Genomic DNA, 21529 nt, shown 5'->3' with positions numbered 1-21529 from the left:
CGTCACACAACAGCCCCATACCGTGGCTAGATCACAGGGAGTGTCCTGTTTCTACTTCACCTGCTGGTGGTGTAAGACAACCCTCTGACCACCCCCACAGTATCACAGCACTCCGCTCTCTCGGGTGTCTCACATGTGTACGTACGAACATACACGCGTGTACACGTTTGCCACCTTCCTTGGTCCCTCTCTTTTCTCTGGCACCTTTTCCATTCCTCCCACCCATCACTTTCACCATCTCACTCTCTCTCTCCCTCCCTCTTATTCTATCTTGACTGCCCTCTGGCTGAGCCCCTGATGTACCGACTAAAGATATAATTACAAGACAATATCAAGGCACTTCTAAAGAAGTAACCCATGACAACGAATCATTTCTGTTCTTGTGTTCTCACTCATGCATGTTGTTTGGGGTGCAGCATTTGATATCCTCTGAGGATAGCGCATACCAATAAGATATTATATTCGATATGGTGGAACAGCCAAAGGTAAGTCCCTGACAAAGCCTCTAAAGCTTGACAAAGGCAACATGAGTCCACAGAGCTCCTAGCCAATACGAGTCAGACTGTGGTGAGATCAAGTTATGTTCCATGTGTGGGTTTTGTATGACCAGAATAGTGGACGTCTGGACCTCTAGGGAGGTCTGTCTTATTGATGCTCTGGGACTATTTAAGCTCAACGGTTCAGTAGGGTCACACACAACTCACTGTAGGGGAACGTGAGCTGATCTCTCAAGCCAGTGCTAAAGCTAAATGATCAGGGGATTGAGTAATATCAGTGGATTAATGGAATTACACATGAATAGAAAAGAAAGAGAGGAGATAAAGTGAGGGAGAGAGAGAGAGGAAGGAAAAGAAGAAGAGAGGAGAGGTACAGACCTGTCAGTCCTGTAGCATTGAGGTGGTTTGGAAGAGGGGTACATGGCATCCTTTGGGCCGGCGTTCCCTTCTCTCTGCAGCCAGGCGGAGGGTGGGAGGGACATGGGGGCCCAGTAGCTGTCCTCACTCACCGAGCTCAGCAACACCTCAGCCAGCTTCCGTGCTGCAGCCTATGAGACACATTAATTAACATGCCATATGATGCCATAAAACATAACTAGGATATAACTAGGGCCAGGACAGTTTCCTGACTTAGTCAAGTCACGTGGTCAGGAAAACCTCCAGGCCGTAAAGATTAAATACATATAGACAGTCATCCTGCGTGACTCATCCTGCGAACTAGGTGAAAATGTGAGCCCTCCTCACCTTCCTGAAGCTCTGGGAGCCCCGAGACTCCACCACCCTGAGGACCCTGCGCAGCTGTTGGGCTCCCTGGGCCAGGTGACTGGCAGACAGACAAACAGACAGAAAGACAAGACAGACATTCAGACAGAGACATGCAGACAGACAAACAGACGGACAGACAGACGGACAGACAGACAAACAGATGGACAGACAGACGGACAGGGTATTCAGTGTCTAGGGCCTTGTTAGTCAGTGCCAGCAGCACAGCATGCTGCTCCATCTATGTATAAATGAGTGGAGCACTGGAGCTAAATCGTGCCACTACAAGCAATGACTCTGTCCTATCTGAGGTGCAATACTGAAACCTACTGGTCAAAAACAAAAGTGCCACTTGCTGTTGCTGAAATCACAATGCACTGCTCCAGAGAGGAAGAGGCGAAGCCTCCACCATCTTTGACTGCTCTACTGGACCATTTACTCACCCCCTATGCAGCAGACACAGGTATGCACTCTGTAGCGCCGCCTGCTGGAAGAAGCCCAGGTCAATGTCCAGTGGTGGAGGGGCCAAACTGGTCTTAGCTGCTTTAGAACTAAGGGTGACCACCGTCTGCCAACACAACAGTAACAACTTCAGTTGGTAAACACATACACCAAGTAGTTTTGTGCTGCTTTGTATCATTGAATCATACAAAAACACACAGACACACCTTATCGAGCTCTTGCAGGTAAACGAGAGCGGTGTCGCAGGCCCTCAGGTAACAGGACAGACATTCCTCCTCTCTCTCAGACAGACGGAGACGGGAGGCAGCGGACACTGCCTGGTGGTCCAGGGACAGACCTGAGAGAGAGAGAGAGAGAGAGAGAGAGAGAGAGAGAGAGAACGGGGAGAGAGAGATACAGAGGGAGGGAGAAATAAATAAATAATATTTGGGTTTTGGGTTTTTTAATTTGACACTGAAAACAAATAGCACTGTAGCTTGTAGGAAGACGCCAGCTTGTTTAGTATGGAAAATGTATCATTTCGAGACAATGAGTGTATGGGAGGATGAGCTTGGGATAGATGGCTGGAGGGGGAATATGGTTATTGGTATAAATAAATAAATAAATAAATAAATAAATAGAGTGAGAGGAGACCTCCAGGATTGCAGGGAGGACACGGCCAGACGACATCCTTAATCAAATAAGGAGCAGCTGCCAATAGACAAGACCTCATCTAACAAATATTCCTATCTCATAACATTCCCAAAACAATATAATGGAAACCTTGGAAGGATGTTGAGAAACTATGCAATGTCAAACCCTTTACATAGTTGAGTGATTCCCATCAGATCTTCGCTTTCTTAAGGCTTGACTCTAGTATTATTCTACTAACATGACTTATAGTCCATTATGGTTTATTCAATGATAGACATCAACAAGGTTGCTTCATGAATTCTTCCCTTCAATCTATGCAGCAGACACTGTGATGATGTCAAATGTGTCAATGGCCAGGAAGCAATGACTGTTTGAATGTAATGCATCTCATGATGATGATGAGTGATGCTTCTCGAACACAATTTTCCAGACATGGACCAGCAGTGTGTTGTGTGTGACAATAGACAATTCCCTCTGTTTCACTGTGTGTGTGCGTGTGCATGTGGAAACTCTGCCTAACAGAACTAACAGTTCCAGTCCAACTATATATAGTGGGTTCCCTAGAGACAGCTTTATTGCATTACTTAAGACTAAATTCTGAATAAGTTCTCATTTTCTTTGTAATCACTTCCCAGAGAGGTCTAAAACCAGGAACTGATTTGGGATGAAGAACAAACACACACAAACACACACAAAGACACACACATAACAATACCTTTGGCAAGTGAATCAATGTATAGCAATGTGTCAAGTCAAATGTCCTCCCTCATGTAAATTAACACGTGGTCAATGCTTCCTTTCTTTCACAGCCTAAAAGGAGAAAACTCACCAGACCGATTGTCGGTCTGTACAGTGGGGGGCCGTTCATTTGCCATTTGTTCGCTTGCTGACGGTTCGGTCTGTTATAGGGTCCACCTGCCGGCTGTTCAGAGGTGCTAAGTACTCTCAGCCGGCAGACACTTGACAATCTTACTGGTCAGTAAAGGTTTCACTACATTCATATAAACATACCTGGGGTATTGAGGTACTGAGGTTTCCCAGGCACATTTCATTCTAATGATTGTATTCAGACAGCCTAGAAAGGGCGACTTCTAAACCCATACAAGGTTATTGTCATCACAGGCCTATAATAACTCCTACCATGGGGATTAGGAAATAGATCATTAAGTACATTTATGCACAGTGCTGTTCAACTTCAGTGTTTTTCAGGGAAACGTGCCAGTCTGCAGGCTTTGGCTGTCTCTTTGTCTAGTTCATCGGAGAGTGAGTAGTGCCAGTATGCAAATCATATTTGAGATCCATGTAATCATTACACTGTACAGATGGAGACTAAAACCAGAGGACACCTGATAGAAATCATCATCATTTGTAGCTCTGGGCTTGTATTTATAAAGCGTCTCATAGTAGGTGTGTTGATCTAGGATCAGTTTTGCTATTTAGATTATAATGAATGGACAGGGGGGGACCTGATCCTAGATCAGCACTCCTACTCAGATGCTTTATGAAAACTGGCCCTGGTCATTTGTTTACTTGGTGCATTGAATGTCCATCTTAGTATAGGTCAGGGATGGGCAACTGGCAGCCTGGCAGCCTGCGGGCCGCACAATTTTGAAGGCCCTCGGATCAATCCCCCCCCCCCAACTTACTGTTGCCCATGTCAGCTAAAAATGTTTTTGATTAGTAAGTTAGTCTAGCGGCCAGTTATCTAAACTTGTATTATAAAAAGGGTGGGTCGAGCCCTGAATGCTGATTGGCTGACAGACGTGGTATATCAGACCGTATACCACGGGTATGACAAAACATTTATTTTTACTGATCAAATTTAAGTTGGTAACCAGTTTATAATAGCAATAAGGCACCTCAGGGTTTGTGGTATATGGCCAATATACCACGGCTAAGGGCTGTATCCAGGCACTCCGCGTTGCGTCGCGCTTAAGAACAGCCCTTAGCCGTGGTATATTGGCCATATACCACAAACCCTGAGGTGCCTTATTGCTTAAGAAATAATGACGAGTTCAGATTTTTTGTGGCTCCACCCCCATCAAAGTTGCCCATCCCTGGTATAGGTCATATTCAGGCCAACATTTCAGGTAACACAGAATGTTTAGTCTGTCTGCAAAAAAAAATGTACATAACTAAATACCACACAGGTCAAACATTGTGTTTTCCATATTTCATTCCACCCAGTATTTGCTTATGAAAGGATTGGTACCTTTGATGACAAAGGCCTCTGCGAGCAGACGCAGGTGGTAGATGGGCTGCTCGTCCCCCGTCAGCTCGTCTATGCCCACCCTTGCACACATGCCCTGGGCGTCACGGTAATCGCCCTGGACATAGTGTATTTTGGCCATCAGAAGAAGAGCCTCGTTCAGGTGCCTGGGCTGTGTGGGGACAGACAGAGATAGAGAGACACAACACGAAGGCTGTTACGAGAGACTAAGTGAAGGGTGACAGAGAAAACAGGTACATATATAAAGAATAGACTGATTGGAAACTTGGTGAGACAAGTTAACAAGATTTAAAGCTAAGTGGAATAGGAGGAAGTAAGATGTAGAGGGAGGTGACACAGAGAGGAGATGCTCAGACTAACCCCCAGGCGCCCCCTGCTCAGGATGGAGTTGAGGTAGCCCTTGGACCGGGACAGTTTGGGCTGATTGATGTCCGTCAAAGGCGTAGCGTTGCGTAACAAACTCAGGTTGTCCTGTAGACTCTCCTCTAGCAGGGCCTCGGCCAATAACAGCGTCCCGTAGTCATCTGGAGGAGGGCACAGGGAAATAGGACAGAATTCAGAGTAGTGGAGGGGTAGGTGGGCTGAGTGCAGAGTGGGAGTCCAGGGTCAGGGGTCAGCTGCTTTGGGACACAAAATAAACCCAGCCCAGTCCACCATAGCATAATTTCCCACAAGCCCCAGAGAGAAGGGAGAAAAAACACCAGGGGCGCCTAAAACTGAAGTCACTGGATGGCAATAAAAGTCACTTGTTTACACATTCTGGATTAGAGCCTCCATGTTTGGTCCAGCTCTCACTTCTCTCACTCCTCTCCCGTCTCTGGTGGCGTGTTCTGACGCCAAGTCTGTGACTGGTGTTTATGTCCTGGCATCTCTGACATACTGTAGCGCATCATGCTTATGAGACTGTCCCAGTCAAGGTTTATCACTGAAAGGGAGGATAGGGGCTGGAGAATGTATAATGTGATGTACAGGGTTCGGGAGTAACAGATTACATGTACAAATATTGTAATCAGATTACAGATACTTTTGAAAAATGTGATGATTACTTCTTGGATTACTTTTGAATTCACAAAGGATGTTTGTGAAAAAATACATTGACACCTTTCTGTTTTCTCAATGACATTCAATTCAGCATTGAAAAAAGGCCACATTTTAAGTTTGTTCCACCTGAGCGGGTCTGACCACAAGTCAGACTACTATGATGACACACCAAATGCGTTTGATGGATAATTTTTGTCTTCTTCTAATGCCTCTTAAGGGGAAAGTAATCCAAAAGTAACGGGAAGTTATCAGATTATGTTACTGAGGTTGGGTGATCCAAAAGTTATGTTACTGATTACAATTTTGGACAGGTAACTAGTAACGGATTACATTTAGAAAGTAACCCACCCAACCCTGGTGATGTATATGTATATGGTGTCTAAACACATAAAACAAATAATTATGCACTATAAAACATTAACTACAATATAACCGCAATGTGGCATGTTCATGTGGTGCATAACTTGTATGAATTCTTCAGGAGAATAACAAATCCTCTACAAGGCATCTGAATAAAAGCTACATTATTTTCAACACTGTTCTGATCCCAAAACTTCCTGGTCAGAGACTGATCACCCTTGTCTTGAATTGCAACAAATAGGGTCAGTGTTGTTACAAAATCAAGAATGACAAAACTGTGGGCAAACTGTCAACATCAAGACTGACTTTAACAGCAGACCAGCTAGGGATGACTTGAATTATACACACTCTAGCACAGGGGTGTCAAACGTCCGGCCCGCGGGCCGAATCAGGCCCGCAAACGGGTTTAATCCGGCCCGCGAGATGATTTAAAAAAAAATAAATAAATAATAATAATAATAATAATAATTTTGTAAAGTATAAAAATGCGCTGCAATTTTTCAATAAAATAAACTGCTGTTCCAATTGCGTCCACTGGATGGCGCAATAGCAATTGTGTTAAGCAAGCAAACTGTTTATACCGGGGCAGAGCAAGTAGGTCAAGCACGTGCAGCCAATGAGCTACTTTGTTTTGCCCGCGATATTTATTACGGCTTCTACTTTTAACATTATGTGCTTTGGCACCCTCATTGCCCCAATATGTCTCTGTCAAAAAAGAGAAAAGTGGACGCAGAGTGCAGAGTGTTCCAAGAAAAATGGTCATCCTATTTATTCACGGAATTGAATGGGAAAGCTGTATGTTTGGTGTGTTCAGAGCATGTTGCAGTGCTGAAAGAATATAACCTTTGTCGCCACTATATGAGTCTTCATGCCGACAAATATGACAACTTTCAAGGACAGCGGAGATGAGAGAAGGTGAATGAACTGTTGGCGGGTCTGAAGAAACAGCAGTCTGTGTTTACTCACAGCCGAGACATCAGTGACGCTGCAGTGAAAGCTAGCTACCTCATTGCTAATGAAATCGCAGTGGCTTCAAAACCATTTAGTGAGGGTGAATTTGTAAAAACATGCATGATGAAGGCAGCGGAGATTGTGTGCCCTGAAAAGCGGCAGGCTTTTTGCAAATATCAGCCTGACAAGAAACACAGTTGCAGACAGGATTTCCGATCTTTCAGTGGATTTGGACAGCCAGTTGAAGCAAAAAGTAAAGTCATTTATTGCGTTTTCGGTTGCAATTGATGAAAGCACGGACATTACAGATGTTGCACAACTGGCCATTTTCATCCGCGGAGTTGATGACACATTGACCGTCACCGAGGAGTTCGTGGAGTTGGTGCCGATGACAGATACAACGACAGCAGCTGATATTTTTACCGCACTCGTCGCGCGCTGGACAGGGTCGGAGTGGACTGGTCCCGCGCTGTCAGCCTGGCTACAGATGGTGCGCCCTCAATGTTCGGGGAAAAAAGCAGGCGTTGTGACAAAGTTCAGAGAGAAAGTGCAATCTGCAAATGGAGGACGTGATTTTTGACTTTTCACTGTATTTTGCACCAGGAGGCTTTGTGTTGCAAGTCATTAAAGATGGATAACGTCATGAAGGTGGTCATCCAAACTGTTAATTTCATCCGATCCAGAAGCCTGAATCACCGTCAGTTTGACAGCCTTCTCAGAGAGAAAGACCACATCTATGGCCTGCCATACCACACTGAGGTAAGATGGTTAAGCCGAGGTGCTGTGCTGAGGCGTTTCTTTGATTTACGAGAAGAAATTGAACAGTTCATGGAAGAAAAGGGCAAACCAGTGTTAGAATTTCATTCCGCAGAATGGATGCAGGACCTTGCATTTATGGTGGCAGGTAGCTTAGTGGTTAAGAGCGTAGTGCCAGTAACCGAAAGGTCGCTGGTTCTAATCCCAGAGCCGACTAGGTGAAAAATCTGTCGATGTGCCCTTGAGCAAGGCACTTAACCCTAATTGCTCCTGTAAGTCGCTCTGGATAAGAGCGTCTGCTAAATGACTAAAATGTAAAATGTAATGGTGGATGTTACAGAGCACCTGAATAACTTGAACAAACAGCTGCAAGGGCGCAACAAAGTTGTCACGCAGTATTATGACAGCATACGTTCTTTCAAGTTGAAGCTGTCATTGTGGGAGACGCAACTTGCCGGTGGTGATGCAGCTCACTTCCCCTGTCTGAAAAATGTGTGCGCGACCCAACATGTGGCAGACATGAAGCGGTTCAAAGATAAAATAACGGGACTGTTACGGGAGTTTGAGCAACGCTTTCAGATTTATGTTGATGTGCTATTGTTTTTAATTGATTTTATTTTATTTGTATATTTAACCTATTCTTGACTGTGGTTCTTGCACTTGTTTGGGGAACAGGATTTCATTATTTTTATCTACATTTCTGCCTGAGAAATGACACCCTGATATAGTTCTGTGATCTGTGAAACAGTTCTGTTAATCACTGAGGCATTGTGTGTTTGTGTGTTCTTTGTCCTCAGAACTTTCAAATAACTTGAGGTGTTTTATGATTAATAGTGATGTTGTGCTTTTGGACACTGTCCTCAGGCTCCAGCTTTATGTTTATATGTTTTTATGTTGATGTGCTATTGTTTTTAATTGATTTTATTTTATTTGTATATTTAACCTATTCTTGACTCTGTGGTTCTTGCACTTGTTTGGGGAACAGGATTTCATTATTTTTATCTACATTTCTGCCTGAGAAATGACACCCTGATATAGTTCTGTGATCTGTGAAACAGTTATGTTAATCACTGAGGCATTGTGTGTTTGTGTGTTTTTTCTTTAGAATTTTCAAATAAACTTGACGTGTTTTATGATTAATAGTGATGTTGTGCTTGTACTATTTTGGACACACTGTCCTCAGGCTCCAGCTTTATGTTGTATGTTGATCGTATTAAAACAAATAAAATCTGAAGTTGTTGTTTTTAAGTTATATATACCATGATTTTTCCGGTCCGGCCCACTTGGGAATAGATTTTCCTCCATGTGGCCCCTGAGCTAAAATGAGTTTGACACCCCTGCTCTACAAGGCATCTGAATAAAAGCTACATTATTTTCAACACTGTCCTGATCCCAAAACTTCCTGGTCAGAGACTGATCACCCTTGTCTTGAATTGCAACAAATAGGGTCAGTGTTGTTACAAAATCAAGAATGACAAAACTGTGGGCAAACTGTCAACATCAAGACTGACTTTAACAGCAGACCAGCTAGGGATGACTTGAATTATACACACTCTAGCAGTTCTGTACACCTGCAGGCATGGTGAAAACAGTCTCAGGTGGGCAGTGGGCATTCCATCCGGCCGGTCAAATGACATTTAAGATTTGGTTATTGACACAATAACAGTGACACGCAGCAAAGTCGTGAGCCATGTCACCTTACCCCATGTTTACTTTAACCAGGTGAGGTGAGGGAAGTAACTACCTTTGGCTACCCACTTCAGACTGAGTACACAGTAGGCTGAGTATATAGTATACACACTGCACTCCTGGTGAATGTGCTTGAGTGGTGTGTTTTAATACATGCAAAATAATACAAAAAAGGACAAATGGCAGTGATAGTGACAATCAGTTCATACATGTTCATTACAATATGATCTGTGTTTTAAACATTGTCCATTGAGAGGTGTAAGGTGATGATATAGTTGTTCGAACTGTAAGCTACTGCAGTTTGGGCATGCCTAAAGCTGTTAGTTTTCATTGTTTGCAGAGTAGGCACATGACATTGAGCTTACTTGCAGAGTACAAAGTCCAACTCATGCGGAACTATTGCCATCCCTGTATGGACATGTGACAAAAACTTACTCAGAAAAAAGAAACCTATACCAGATTCCAACAGGTAGTTATCACTCACCGTCTTCGTGAAATCGGGCGGCCACGAGTTGTTCTACGATAGAGGGTATCTTGTCCCACTGGCACTCTGCTCTGTATCGGTCGATCTCCGCTTCCAGACGGTATTGCGAGAAAGAGAGCCTGCTGGATGCCATGCCCGCTCTAGATCTCGATCTGTCACGGTGACCGTACTCCTCTGATACCCGGGAAGTAACTGCGGACTGACAAACAAATCATGAAAAAAGTGTCATGCCATCTATGAGCATGTGCGCTGCCCTACCGTCCCTCCTCATAAACATTTTGGGTGGACATGTCAAAATAATATGTAACCCCCATTTATTCTTAAATACCAATCAGTCAATGTGGACTAGCACAATGAAAAAAACAATGTTGTTAAAGAGTTGTATACAAACTCAGAGGTTTGCTGTAGGACAGGTGCTTCAGTTTGAGGATGAGATTGGGAGATTTGTGTACCCATTGTGTGAGGGCTTTAAAATATTTTGTAGATTCAGATTAGTTTATTTTTCATAATAACTATCTATTTAATTAAGTAGTTTATTATTGCTTTATAGCCAGTCAATATATAACTCCTTGTAGTCGACTCTATTATGCTTGTATTTATTTTGCATACAATAGGCCTACACACCAAATATTTTACGAAAAAACAATGCCTGTAGAAGTAAAACATTTTCTTTACTTTACATTGTAATAGGGTAGAGGCAACACATTAGCTAGCCTATAGGCTGCTGTAAACTGTTTGTATTGAAGTGCCTTTTGTCCTAGATAACCGTTCTAGATTTCCCTTCAAAAACTTTCCCTAACTAGATCAATTCCTGGGATTAGCGCTAATAGCCTACTAGAGCGCAGTGTATAGATAAAACAGTAAAGTTCAAACTGTGGCTCTAAAACACACAGGTGGCAAATTATTATTCCGGATTTTGCCGCAGTGTATGTCCAATCCCTCAATAAAGCCCAAGTAGGCTACTGTATTTAAAGGTCAATTGTCAACTATTTTCATCGCTCGACTTCAGGTTTTGTGGCTAAAGGTAACTAGGCCTACACCTGCCATATGGTCTGTTCAGACAATTCAGCACTGTATTGTAACGCGTGACTATGAGGGTTACAGCTGTTGCAAATCCATTGACAAAGAATGTAACACTTTACATGTTACAAGCTGAATACAAAAATGTATACATTAAATTGCTACAGTCCCCTGTAGCTCAGTTGGTAGAGCATGGCACTTGCAACGCCAGGGTTGTGGGTTCGTTTCCCACGGGGTGCCAGTATGAAAAAATGTATGCACTCACTAACTGTAAGTCGCTCTGGATAAGAGCGTCTGCTAAATGACAAAAATGTAAATTGCGCGTGCCTTTATTCGGGAGAAAGGGGCGGGGCAAACTATTATCTTAACGCCCATTTGTCAAAAATACAATACATGATTTAATATACCTTGACCTGGTGATAGAACACATTTTAGCTGCCATAGTTTCCCAGGACGGCTGCTAAATCGGTGTTTCACAAAAACATTGGAAAACGACAGCTCGAGCACTTGACTTGCTACACAGCAAACTAATGTTTAGGTCAAGTGCAGTCCCTACGACTACAAACTATCATAGGACAATTTTGTATAGCTAATCCAACCTCAAATCTTCGGAAAATAGATTTGGTGGCTTCATTTTCCCTATGAAATGTTGACATTTGCTTGTCAGATGTTTTCACTTCTCAAATTCAACGAAACACACAGTTAACAATTACATTCACGTTCCTGTTTTGCACAGGTGTCTGGATTAGGCAATTGCACGCCTTCAAATCGCTGACGCAAAATGCCGATAGCCAATCAGAATTTAGCTGTCGTGTCCATGAGTTGAAAGGTGACTACGGCTCACAGCAATGCCCAAAAAGGGTGAAGAAAATACAAATAGTTAATTCACAAACGAACGGTTTCACGTCTGTTTGTCAGCTGGTGAGTATGAATTTGAATCATTCATATCGCTGAAGATCCATTATGGTGGTCTTGTTATCACCATATGAATGATCTTGCTAAACTAACTGATGGTCTTGAAAACCAACTAGGCGCAATTATAATTAACTTTAGCCAGCCATGTGTCTATCACCAACATCACTAGCTAGATTTCGTTCCAAACTGTACATAGAATAACATATCACTGAAAACAATGAGGCTATTATTGCCTGAAAATAATGCAATTCCATTTGATCAATCTTCTGATTCTTCTGCCATGTATGTGTTTCCAAAAGTTAACAAATGGGTTCATAGATGGACCACCTATTTCTAGTGAAAGCTCTTGCCATTCAGTGACGAGTGACACTGGCTGTTCTGTGCCTTCACCTTGCTTGCAATCATTGTTCATATTATTCAGCATTGATTAACTCATATTATTCAGCATTGATTAACTTTGTTGTTCAATTATGTCCCTTGCTCACTCTCACTCACTCTCTGTCTGTCTCTGTCTGTCAGTGTAGTTACTGTACATACCAGAATGGTGTTAAGAGTAAGTGGCAGGAGGAGCGTGGTGTGGGGCTGGCTACTCCTGGTGTCCTGCTTTCTGCTGTCTGTTTGTTCACATGAGCAGGCAGCCCAAGAACACCCACCGGAGAGTCACCGTCCTAACATGCACCTGGACAAGAACATGGTCCATGACAGAGAGTGAGTAAAGGGTCGTGTTCATAAGGATACACCGCTCCAAAATGCTTTGCAACAGAACAAAAGCAAACGTTTGTTATTAGACAAGTACAGATAGTACTTTACTTTTTCTCTCGGTTTCTGAGCATTTTCTACCATTCTGTGTCTAATGAACAGGCTACATGAATATGAATGGGTAAAACAATACACTTTTGTTTGCTATACTATTTTGTTTGCAATACTACCAAATTATGTTTGCTTAAACTTGACGTCTGTCTGTCTGTCTGTCTAGCTAGCTAGCTAGCTAGCTAGCTCTATTCCAAGCTTTACCTACCATTTGGCAGACATTGTATGCATGGTTAATGCACTGAGCAGTGTCTCTCCTATGTCCTCTGTCTAAGACACATCATGGAGCATCTGGAAGGTGTGATTGACAAGCCGGAGTCGGATATGTCGCCGCAGGAGCTACAGTTACACTACTTTAAGATGCATGACTATGATGGCAACAACTTACTGGATGGGCTGGAGTTGGCCACAGCCATCACGCATGTGCACAAAGAGGTATGTGTGAAAGGAAAAACATAATATAAAAAATAAAATTATCAAAAAATGATGCCACATACTGTATGCACTTTATTCATCTATACACGTGCATGTGTTTCCACATTTTCTGCAGGAAAGAGGAGAGGATAGTCAGCCTATGAAAGAGAAGGACCTCATAAGCCTTATAGATGATGTTCTGAGGGACAATGACAAAAACAACGACGGGTACATAGACTACGCCGAGTTTGCCAAGTCCCTGGAGTAGAGGAGAGACGCTGCCTAACTACTGGGGTCTGGCTCAGGGCACTGCACACAACCACACCACTTTCTCAACCACACCACTTTAATTTACCTGAGCCAGACCCCAGGTAAATGTGTCACGCTCTCTGTGGGGTTATCGCTATCCTTCATCCATCCAGACAGCATATATACCAGAGGTGGGAAAACTATTTGGCTTGGGGGCCACATCGGGATTTTTGAAATTCAACGGAGGGCCACACAGATTTGATTTGACCGATTTGCTTGTCAAAATTTGTGGGCAAGATAAAGGGTAGTAATTTGAAAATATATAGGTCCATTATCATTTCCACATACTTTCTATCTAGTTTTAGACGTTCAAGTGTGGCCTGGAGTTTTTTATCCCCCCCCCTCAAAAACAAAATTAAAATAAAAGGTTTTTACTTAAACCTCCAGCGGGCCGGATTGAATGGTTTGCCCACCCCTGATATATACAGTAGATTATTCAATTATTACTGTAATTATTACAAACTGCCAAATGTGTCTACTGTATGCTAACAACAAACTAGTTCAGTCATATTGGAATTAAATTCTTAAGAAGGTATTTACCTAAGCGCTGCTTTGCTGTATAGAATCTAGGATTATGGACCAAAGGTTTTGATATTTATGCATCCAATCAAGTTAGGCCATTAACGACAACTGCCTGTGGTCCTTAACTCTAAGAGTGACCTTTAGTATTACTGCACTATTCTTGTACTATTACTCATGGTGATAATGTTACAGGCTGGATGCAGGATACTGTACTAAAGAGTAAATGTGTGAGTGTGGGAATGGCAAAGCAGGTTTGAAGGATTTGTCTGAACACAGAAACAAGCCTTGAACAGGGCTGCTTTCAGTTGGAACAAAACGGAAGACAGTGTTTTGAAATGGAGGCGGTAATACATAGGCTAGTCCTACAAGTATGCTCATTCGTGTTTTCAAAACGCTTTCTCCCATTTGTTTGTACTGAATGTGACCCAGGTAACGTAAAAGCCACACTTGGTACAGGTCTGGTTCTGGTCAAACACAGGCAATCACAAATAATTTTTCTGCTGATCCACACATACATCCCTTACATAGTCTGTTACCTACCTACCTGAACGCACAATTCCGCTTACAGCAGGACTGGTACTTGAGATTAACAGAATCTGAATTTCATACAAGAGATGTTGTGCTGCACATTGTGATTTCTTCATCACTGGATTCACTTGACGTATAGCACAGTGAGACCTCTGGGTGATAGCAATACTCAAGGGTTAACTTAATTTTACAGATGTGCTATAAGTAGAATGCAGGGTTATGTTGCTATAAATGTTAGCGGCCTATTGAAGTGATGATGTTATGTGTAGGTACACTACACTTGATTCTTTCCAAATTAGCTGCATTGCTGTCAAACAGTTACAGATCATTAGGTTACCAGGTCTTTATGCTATAAGGCACAGGACTATATTCAACCCATTTATAATATTTCTAAATGTATACTGAAACTTTATTTGTTACAAAATAGTTCTAATTTTATCATTCAGTGATGGTTGTTCAGTGAATACAGGTTATTTGAATAGAAATGTGTTATTAAAAGCTATAAAATGACAGATTAGTAGACACATGCAACTGTGTTGTCTTTGTAATATGCTGTAATAAACAAATATATTGTCTTCTCTGTTTATGTAGTTTTATGTTGAATATGTCTCAAAGTGGCATTCACATACTGTAGCCTTTTGGAGTGCATGTTAGTGCAGCTCTGTCTGAGGTGTAGGTTATGTTTGATTATGATAATTAGCAGATACCCATAGACTTCCAGTCATTGCGCTAGCGCTAGTTAGCAACTTCCTTCAAACCTCACGCAGAGATAAAAATGGTATCCACGAGTTCATCTGATTCTGGGGAAGTAGATAAAGGGCCTCATTACCAAATTCCCGAAGTACCCTTTAAGTCAAAACTGTAACTCGGCCACTCAGGAACATACTCTGTCTCCTTGATAAGCAACTCCAGTGTAGATTTGGCATTGTATTTTAGGTTATTGTGCTGCTGAAAGGTGAATTCATCTCTCAGTGTCTGGTGGAAAGCAGACAGAACCAGGTTTTCCTCTAGGATTTTGACTGTGCTTAGCTCAATTCCATGTATTTTTTATTCTGAAAAACTCCACAGCCCTTAACGATTACAAGCATACCCATAACATGAAGCAGCCACCACTATGCTTGAAAATATGGAGAGTGGTACTCCAAACATAACACTTTGTATTCAGGAAAAAAAGTTAATTGCTTTGCCAAATTTTTTGCAGTATTACTTTTGTGGCTTGTTGCGAGAAGAATGCATGTTTTGGAATATTTTTTATGCTGTACAGGCTTCCTTCCTTTTACTCTTTCAATTGGGTTAGTATTGTGGAGTAACTACAATGTTGTTGATCCATCCTTCGTTTTCTCCTATCACAGCAATTAAACTGTAACAATTCTAAAGTCACCACTGGCCTCATGGTAAAATCCCTGAGTGGTTTCCTTCCTCTCCGGCAACTGAGTTAGGAAGGACGCCTGTATCTTTGTAGTGATGGGGTGTATTGATACACCATCCAAAGTGTAATTAATAACTTGACCATGCTCTTTGCAAGGCATTAGAAAACCTCTCTGGTCTTTGTGGTTGAATCTGTGTTTGAAATTCACTGCTTGACTGAGAGACCTTACAGATAATTGTATGTGTGGGGTAAAGAGATTAGGTAGTCATTAAAAAAATCATGTTAAACACTGTTATTACACACAGAGTGAGTACATGCAACTCATTATGTGACTTGTTAAGCGCATTCTTACTCCTGAACTTATTTAGGCTTGCTATAACAAAGAGGTTGAATACTTGTTGACTCAAAACATTTCAGCTTTTCATTTTGAACTAATTTGTAAACATTTCTAAAAACATAATTCCACTTTGACATTATGGGGTATTGTGTGTAGGCCAGTGACAAAAAAATCTACATTTTATTCATTCCAAATTCAGGCTGTAACACAACAACATTTGGAAAAAGTCAAGGGGTGTGAATACTTTCAGCCGGTAGATTTGAAGGCACTGTACGAAATGGATGACGTTGTACACAATTGTTCACAATTTCCGGGGACCCATTTTGACTTCTGAGCGCTACTTTCAAATCTACTGGTTGAAATTATACAAAAACTTTCTAGCATCACTTCAACATAAACAAACAAATCACTCCCAATACACACTACTTATACAAAAGGCATTGTTAGGAGAAAGCTGTATCGTGTATATTTCAGACAATCTATATGGGTAATTCAAGATTACCCACAAATGTCTTTCTCTCAGTTAGGCTACCCTGAACTTTCAATCTGCTTGTCACAGAAAACATGCAATGTCAGGTATTCAAGGGGTGAAAGAGTTGTCGTTCTCACTATTCTCTATATACTTAATGTTCTTTAGTTGCTAGCTATCACTGCATAGATACAAAAATCTGTATTATGTAATCTAATCTAAGGTGCAATGAATAACTGTTAGTTCTTCGAAACACAGCCTATCAGAGCTTGTCTACCTCTCGACATAGAAGTTGCCCTTTCTTTAGTTCCAGTGAGAGCCAGGGTCTAGAGCAGGCATGGAAGTCAGGGAGAACACAGGTGTGGCCAGGTTGCTGGGTGGGGCTCCAATGTTCTGTAGCGGGCTGTACCACTCCTCGTGCTGGCGGGAGGGTTGTGGCTGTGGTGGGACTGTGGGGCAGGGACACTGGCTGGCTGAGCCTGGGTGGTGGGAGTGGGAGTAACCACCTGAGGGCAGCATAGAGGGGAACCGGGGGATATGGTGAGCCAGGGAGTGAGGGTAGTACTGACGGATCAACCCTGTGGACTGAACACACATGCTGCCCAACAGTGCCCCGTGCCCTGGCATCATGCCCATTGGCAAGACCTTCTGAGACGCACGCTCCTGCCTGCGGTATTTGGCACGGCGATTTTGGAACCATACCTGTCAAATACAATACGAAATCAGTCTTAACTGGGTTGAATTTGAGATTTAACAATTTTATAGGATAATGGATAATAAGTATGTCATGGCCTTTCATTTGTAAATGAAAACTGTTTGAGTTAGACATCGCAAGTATTATCAACTTTTACCCCAAGGATAAAAAAATTAACGAAATCCCTGTGGACTGATAAATAGGACTAGGCGCACTGACCTGTATGCGTGCCTCGTTGAGTTTGGTGAGCCGCGCTAGTTCCTCACGGCAGTAGATGTCGGGGTAGTGGTTCTGTCCAAACGCGATCTCCAGCTGGTCCAGCTGCTTGTGACTGAAGGTGGTGCGATGGCGCCTGCGCGCTGGGGATGGGTAGGCTCTCGCACGCCTACTGAGGCCTAGGGCCATACTGTCAAATGGGCCATTTCTGGCTGGGCTGCCCACATCTGTAGGCGGGATAACGGTAGGTTGAGTGGGTGAGGACTTTGAATTGATGCTGCAAAGGCATTCACTCTGCCTTTAATTAAACAGTAAATGATGGCTGAGTTTCTTGATTATACTCTCTAGTGCACGTTTCATGAGGTAGGCTGGTCAGGCCTATAGGCCAACTTGTGTTTCACTTTCACCACATAGGAAGTCGCCCAAATTTGTAAGGACACATTTCACTGATGAATGTTCTTTAAAAAATACGGATTACATGACTTTATCTTTCCCATCAACCTCGAGCAACCTAATAGCCACGAGGCTTTGCTGACCAAATTCAATCTCGTGAGAAAGAGATACCAGAGACATGGGGATTTGAACAAGATTAAGTTAACAATAGCTAACAGTGACTAATTTGGAAAATTGGTTGACATGGTTGACTGGCTGTTCACATTACGCTGGATGGCGAACAACCAGAATGAACAGGGAACTGGCCAAAATAGTATTTTATTTCTTACATTTTTGTTTGTTATTCTTTCTCAATCATTTTCATCAAAGTCTAGAAATGTTAAGGACTTACAGTTTTCAGTCCATTTTCATATAAAATATTAAATGAAAACAACGCTTATTAACCACATTTACATTTAAGTCATTTAGCAGACGCTCTTATCCAGAGCGACTTACAAATTGGTGCATTCAATTTAGGATAGCCAGTGGGACAACCACATCTTGATCACAGTAAGTACACTTCCTGTACTACAGCATCAATTCATGATATTTACATTTAGTTCATGCAGATATAAATGAACCATGTATAATTTGTTATTAATAACGTAACTTCATCATACAATTCTGACTGATACAATAGAATTTTGACATAAAAATTTTTTTTGACTGACCTGCGCTGGAGCTGACTGTGGTAATATCAGAGTACATCTCTGCACACTGCTGCTGACTCTTGACACCATCCACGGGTGACTTAACCTGGGCCATCTTCACAGGTGTGGTCTGGGATGCTACAGTCAGGAACGCTAGGCATACATTGAGCTAGCTACCTGTTGCTTTTCCCACCGTGTCTAGCCGTGACAAAACATGCCATTCCCACCCACCTCTACATTTACCTGGCTATGGCTTTACTCAAGAATCTTCTCAGGTCACGTAAGGTCACAAAAGGTCATGGGCTACAGAATTTACTCAAGGGAGACTGAAAGTGGCAAAATCCTCACTGAGTCACAATAATTCAAGCATTATGCTTATCTATGGCATTGATTCCATTGAAAATGTATATCCTGTATCCTAATTTATCATGCTTATTCTTGATATAAAATCAAACATTATACCATAGTCTACCTTGGATTTCAAAAAAGGATGTGTGCATTCATTCACTTTACAATATTACTGAAGTGCAAGTAGGACATATAAAACATAAACTGATTGACATTTGCTGAGTGAAATTGCAATTGTGCCTATGTCCACTAGGAGGCGACACAACCTTCAGCGTCTGTCCTTGAGAGTGTGCTGGGGAGACTGTGCTCTTTCGTACAGATTAGTCTCCCTCCCCAGCACACTCTCATGCCCTCTTTCATCCTGATTTATTAGGCTGTAGGAAAAAAATCACAGTTGGAGTACTTACTGCTCTGTAAGAATGTCACCCCCTCTCATTTCATAGCTACGTCTCTTTCTTTCTTTCTTTCTTTCTTTCTTTCTTTCTTTCTTTCTTTCTTTCTTTCTTTCTTTCTTTCTTTCTTTCTTTCTTTCTTTCTTTCTTTCTTTCTTTCTTTCTTTCTTTCTTTCTTTCAACATGTTATCTCAACTGACCATACTCCCTTCCTTTCGTTTTATTTGGTTAAACTCAAATGTTTTCTAATGGGAATTGAGCTGGTATGACAGTGTTGGCAGTCATTCCCATGATGCTAAACTCAGCGTAGGCTAGTGCAGAAGAATGGCCTTTTCACACGAGCGGACACTGGGCAGAGTCCCAAATATACCTAAGTTATGACAGGAGAGCATGTAGGCAGATTCAGCAACTCTTAGTGGACATGCAATGCAATGTCAATTTAACCTCACTGAAAAAATACCCTGTGAGGTTTTATTCACTGCTGATGAAACCCGGATTATGAAACCCACTGACTACCTGATCAGCTTCCACATGGAAAAGCTCTTGTTGAATTGCCCAAAAAACACATGTTAGATTGAATACGCTTTTAGATCTAGTCTTGCCAAAGTCCCTTTCCTTGTTCAAATGTCTCTTTACGTAAACAGGCCTAATTTGATTCCTTGTGATATGTTGTCTCTGAGGGCATAGTGATGGCTGAGCCTCCTCTCACCATCACGTCATGTCTGTGCCAACTCCTCTACAGATCCCACATTCATCTCTCCTGTTCCCAACAACTGGCCTAAACAACTGATTCAGCCAGAAATCCCAGCACACTCAATTTGTCTATCTATGCTTCTATCTATCTGTCGGCCAGCCTGCCTCCCTCCCTGTCTGTCCTTCCAATTTTTTATGGGGAAGTACTAGTATTATTGTAACATTATCTATTTGTCTTTGTGATACCTATTTAAAGATTGTGAGATGGTCATGCTAAATAGGTTGTGACTGGGTGCACAGGTCAGCTGGTGTGATGTGTCTTGTGGTGCCTCTCAGGGTCTGGGCAGCTGAACTGTCTTCACCAGTGGTGTAAAGTACTTAAGTAAAAATACTTTAAAGTACTACTTAAGTAGTTTTTTTGGGTATCTGTATTTTACTATTTATATTTTTGCCAACTTTTACTTTTACTTGACTACATTCCTAAAGAAAATTATGTACTTTTTACTCCATACATTTTCCCTGACACCCAAAAGTACTCGTTACATTTTGACAGGAATATTGTCAAATTCACACACTTATCAAGAGAACATCCCTGGTCATCCCTACTGCCTCTGATCTGGCGGACTCACTAAACACATTTGTAAATTATTGTGTTGGAGTGTGCCCCTGGCTATCCGTCAATAAAAAATAACATCATAATCGTGCCATCTGGTTTGCTTAATATAAGGAATTGGAAATGGTTTATACTTTTACTTTTACTTTTGATACTTAAGTATATTTAAAACCAAATACTTTTAGACTTTTACTCAAGTAGTATTTTACTGGGTGACTTTCACTTTTACTTGAGTCATTTTCTATTAAGGTATCTTTGCTTTTACTCAAGTATGACAATTGAGTACTTTTTCCACCACTGGTCTTCACCCACAGTGCAAAGTGGCCACAATACCCCAAGGCACTCTGGGAATTTCCAATAAATTGTGGAATCCTGAGTTGGACCCAGATACCACTGGGACGAGGAGATGAAGCTCTGGACCAAACCCACAAGACCTCTACCTGCTCGGGTCAAACACACACACATACACATGCTGGTGCACATGCTGAAACAAATATACACTGGCACACATGTTCACACAGAAGATACACACACATGTATACACAACCAGGCTGTTTTGTGGTTGTCCAGTATGTACTCACAGAGGTAATTCTTTCCTCACAGTTTCCTGGGACTGAACTGGGGGTGACCTGGCTGGCAGAATCGCAGCCCCGATGGAAGGAATGTAACCCAACTCCCCCCTATCCTGCCTGCTCTTGTGTGCGTGCATGCGCGTGTGTGTACCCATATGTGTGTGCATGCCCGTGTAGGTGTGTGTGTGTTTGCATGGCCGGCCCTAGCCTTTTGGGGGCCCTAAGCGAGATTTAGTTGGGGAGCCCCCCCACCTCGCGGGCTGCATGCCCGGTCGATATTCGGCCATGATTACTACAAGTTTAGATAGCTGGCTAGACTAACTACTAATCAAATAATTGTTAGCTGACATGGCTAATTGAG

The 21529-nt window shown here is 42.2% G+C and overlaps 3 protein-coding genes across 5 annotated transcripts in view; 1 reads left to right on the top strand and 2 right to left on the bottom strand.

Annotated features, from left to right (window-relative positions):
* ttc7a (tetratricopeptide repeat domain 7A) overlaps positions 1-10062 on the bottom strand; it is a 42474-nt gene extending 32412 nt beyond the window's left edge. For both annotated transcript variants that reach the window (XM_041866496.2, XM_045211528.1), the window contains exons 1-7: positions 9866-10062; positions 4945-5108; positions 4567-4735; positions 1928-2058; positions 1703-1827; positions 1242-1320; positions 876-1045 (exon numbers count right to left, since the gene is read on the bottom strand). In XM_041866496.2, coding sequence (XP_041722430.2) covers positions 876-1045; positions 1242-1320; positions 1703-1827; positions 1928-2058; positions 4567-4735; positions 4945-5108; positions 9866-9998 — 971 coding nt within the window. In that variant the 5' untranslated portion in view covers positions 9999-10062. The remainder of the gene's footprint in view (positions 1-875; positions 1046-1241; positions 1321-1702; positions 1828-1927; positions 2059-4566; positions 4736-4944; positions 5109-9865) is intronic.
* A 1640-nt stretch (positions 10063-11702) lies between these two features.
* LOC121553350 (multiple coagulation factor deficiency protein 2 homolog) lies at positions 11703-14958 on the top strand. 2 transcript variants are annotated; one of them, XM_041866390.2, is made up of 4 exons: positions 11703-11806; positions 12325-12508; positions 12886-13045; positions 13161-14958. In XM_041866390.2, exons 2-4 carry the CDS (start codon positions 12342-12344, stop codon positions 13290-13292), a joined length of 459 nt encoding a protein of 152 aa, XP_041722324.1. In that variant the 5' UTR covers positions 11703-11806; positions 12325-12341; the 3' UTR covers positions 13293-14958. The 2 variants fall into 2 exon arrangements, with proteins under 2 accessions (XP_041722324.1, XP_041722325.1); XM_041866391.2 differs by having other exon boundaries at positions 11714-11806; positions 12320-12508.
* Positions 14959-16276: 1318 nt separating this feature from the next.
* Positions 16277-21243, bottom strand: LOC121553646 (homeobox protein prophet of Pit-1-like). Its single transcript, XM_041866926.2, has 3 exons — positions 21178-21243; positions 17472-17695; positions 16277-17260 (listed from the first exon to the last, which is right to left on the bottom strand). Exons 2-3 carry the CDS (start codon positions 17655-17657, stop codon positions 16862-16864), a joined length of 585 nt encoding a protein of 194 aa, XP_041722860.1. The 5' UTR covers positions 17658-17695; positions 21178-21243; the 3' UTR covers positions 16277-16861.
* Positions 21244-21529: the final 286 nt, after the last annotated feature.

This window comes from Coregonus clupeaformis, chromosome 37 (assembly GCF_020615455.1).
Source record: "Coregonus clupeaformis isolate EN_2021a chromosome 37, ASM2061545v1, whole genome shotgun sequence".
In the NCBI taxonomy this organism is placed as follows: Eukaryota; Metazoa; Chordata; class Actinopteri; order Salmoniformes; family Salmonidae; genus Coregonus; species Coregonus clupeaformis.
Note: the sequence above shows the minus strand (reverse complement) of the source record. Positions and strands in the feature narration are given on the sequence as shown.

Bases quoted from the DNA above. Each gene is read 5' to 3' on its own strand.
- LOC121553646 (XM_041866926.2), bottom strand. From the start codon at position 17,657: ATGGCCCTAGGCCTCAGTAGGCGTGCGAGAGCCTACCCATCCCCAGCG. The intron at 17,261-17,471 runs GTCAGTGCGCCT...TGTATTTGACAG, and splicing joins TCAACGAGGCACGCATACAG to GTATGGTTCCAAAATCGCCG.
- LOC121553350 (XM_041866390.2), top strand. From the start codon at position 12,342: ATGGTGTTAAGAGTAAGTGGCAGGAGGAGCGTGGTGTGGGGCTGGCTA. The intron at 12,509-12,885 runs GTGAGTAAAGGG...CCTCTGTCTAAG, and splicing joins AACATGGTCCATGACAGAGA to ACACATCATGGAGCATCTGG. The intron at 13,046-13,160 runs GTATGTGTGAAA...CATTTTCTGCAG, and splicing joins TCACGCATGTGCACAAAGAG to GAAAGAGGAGAGGATAGTCA.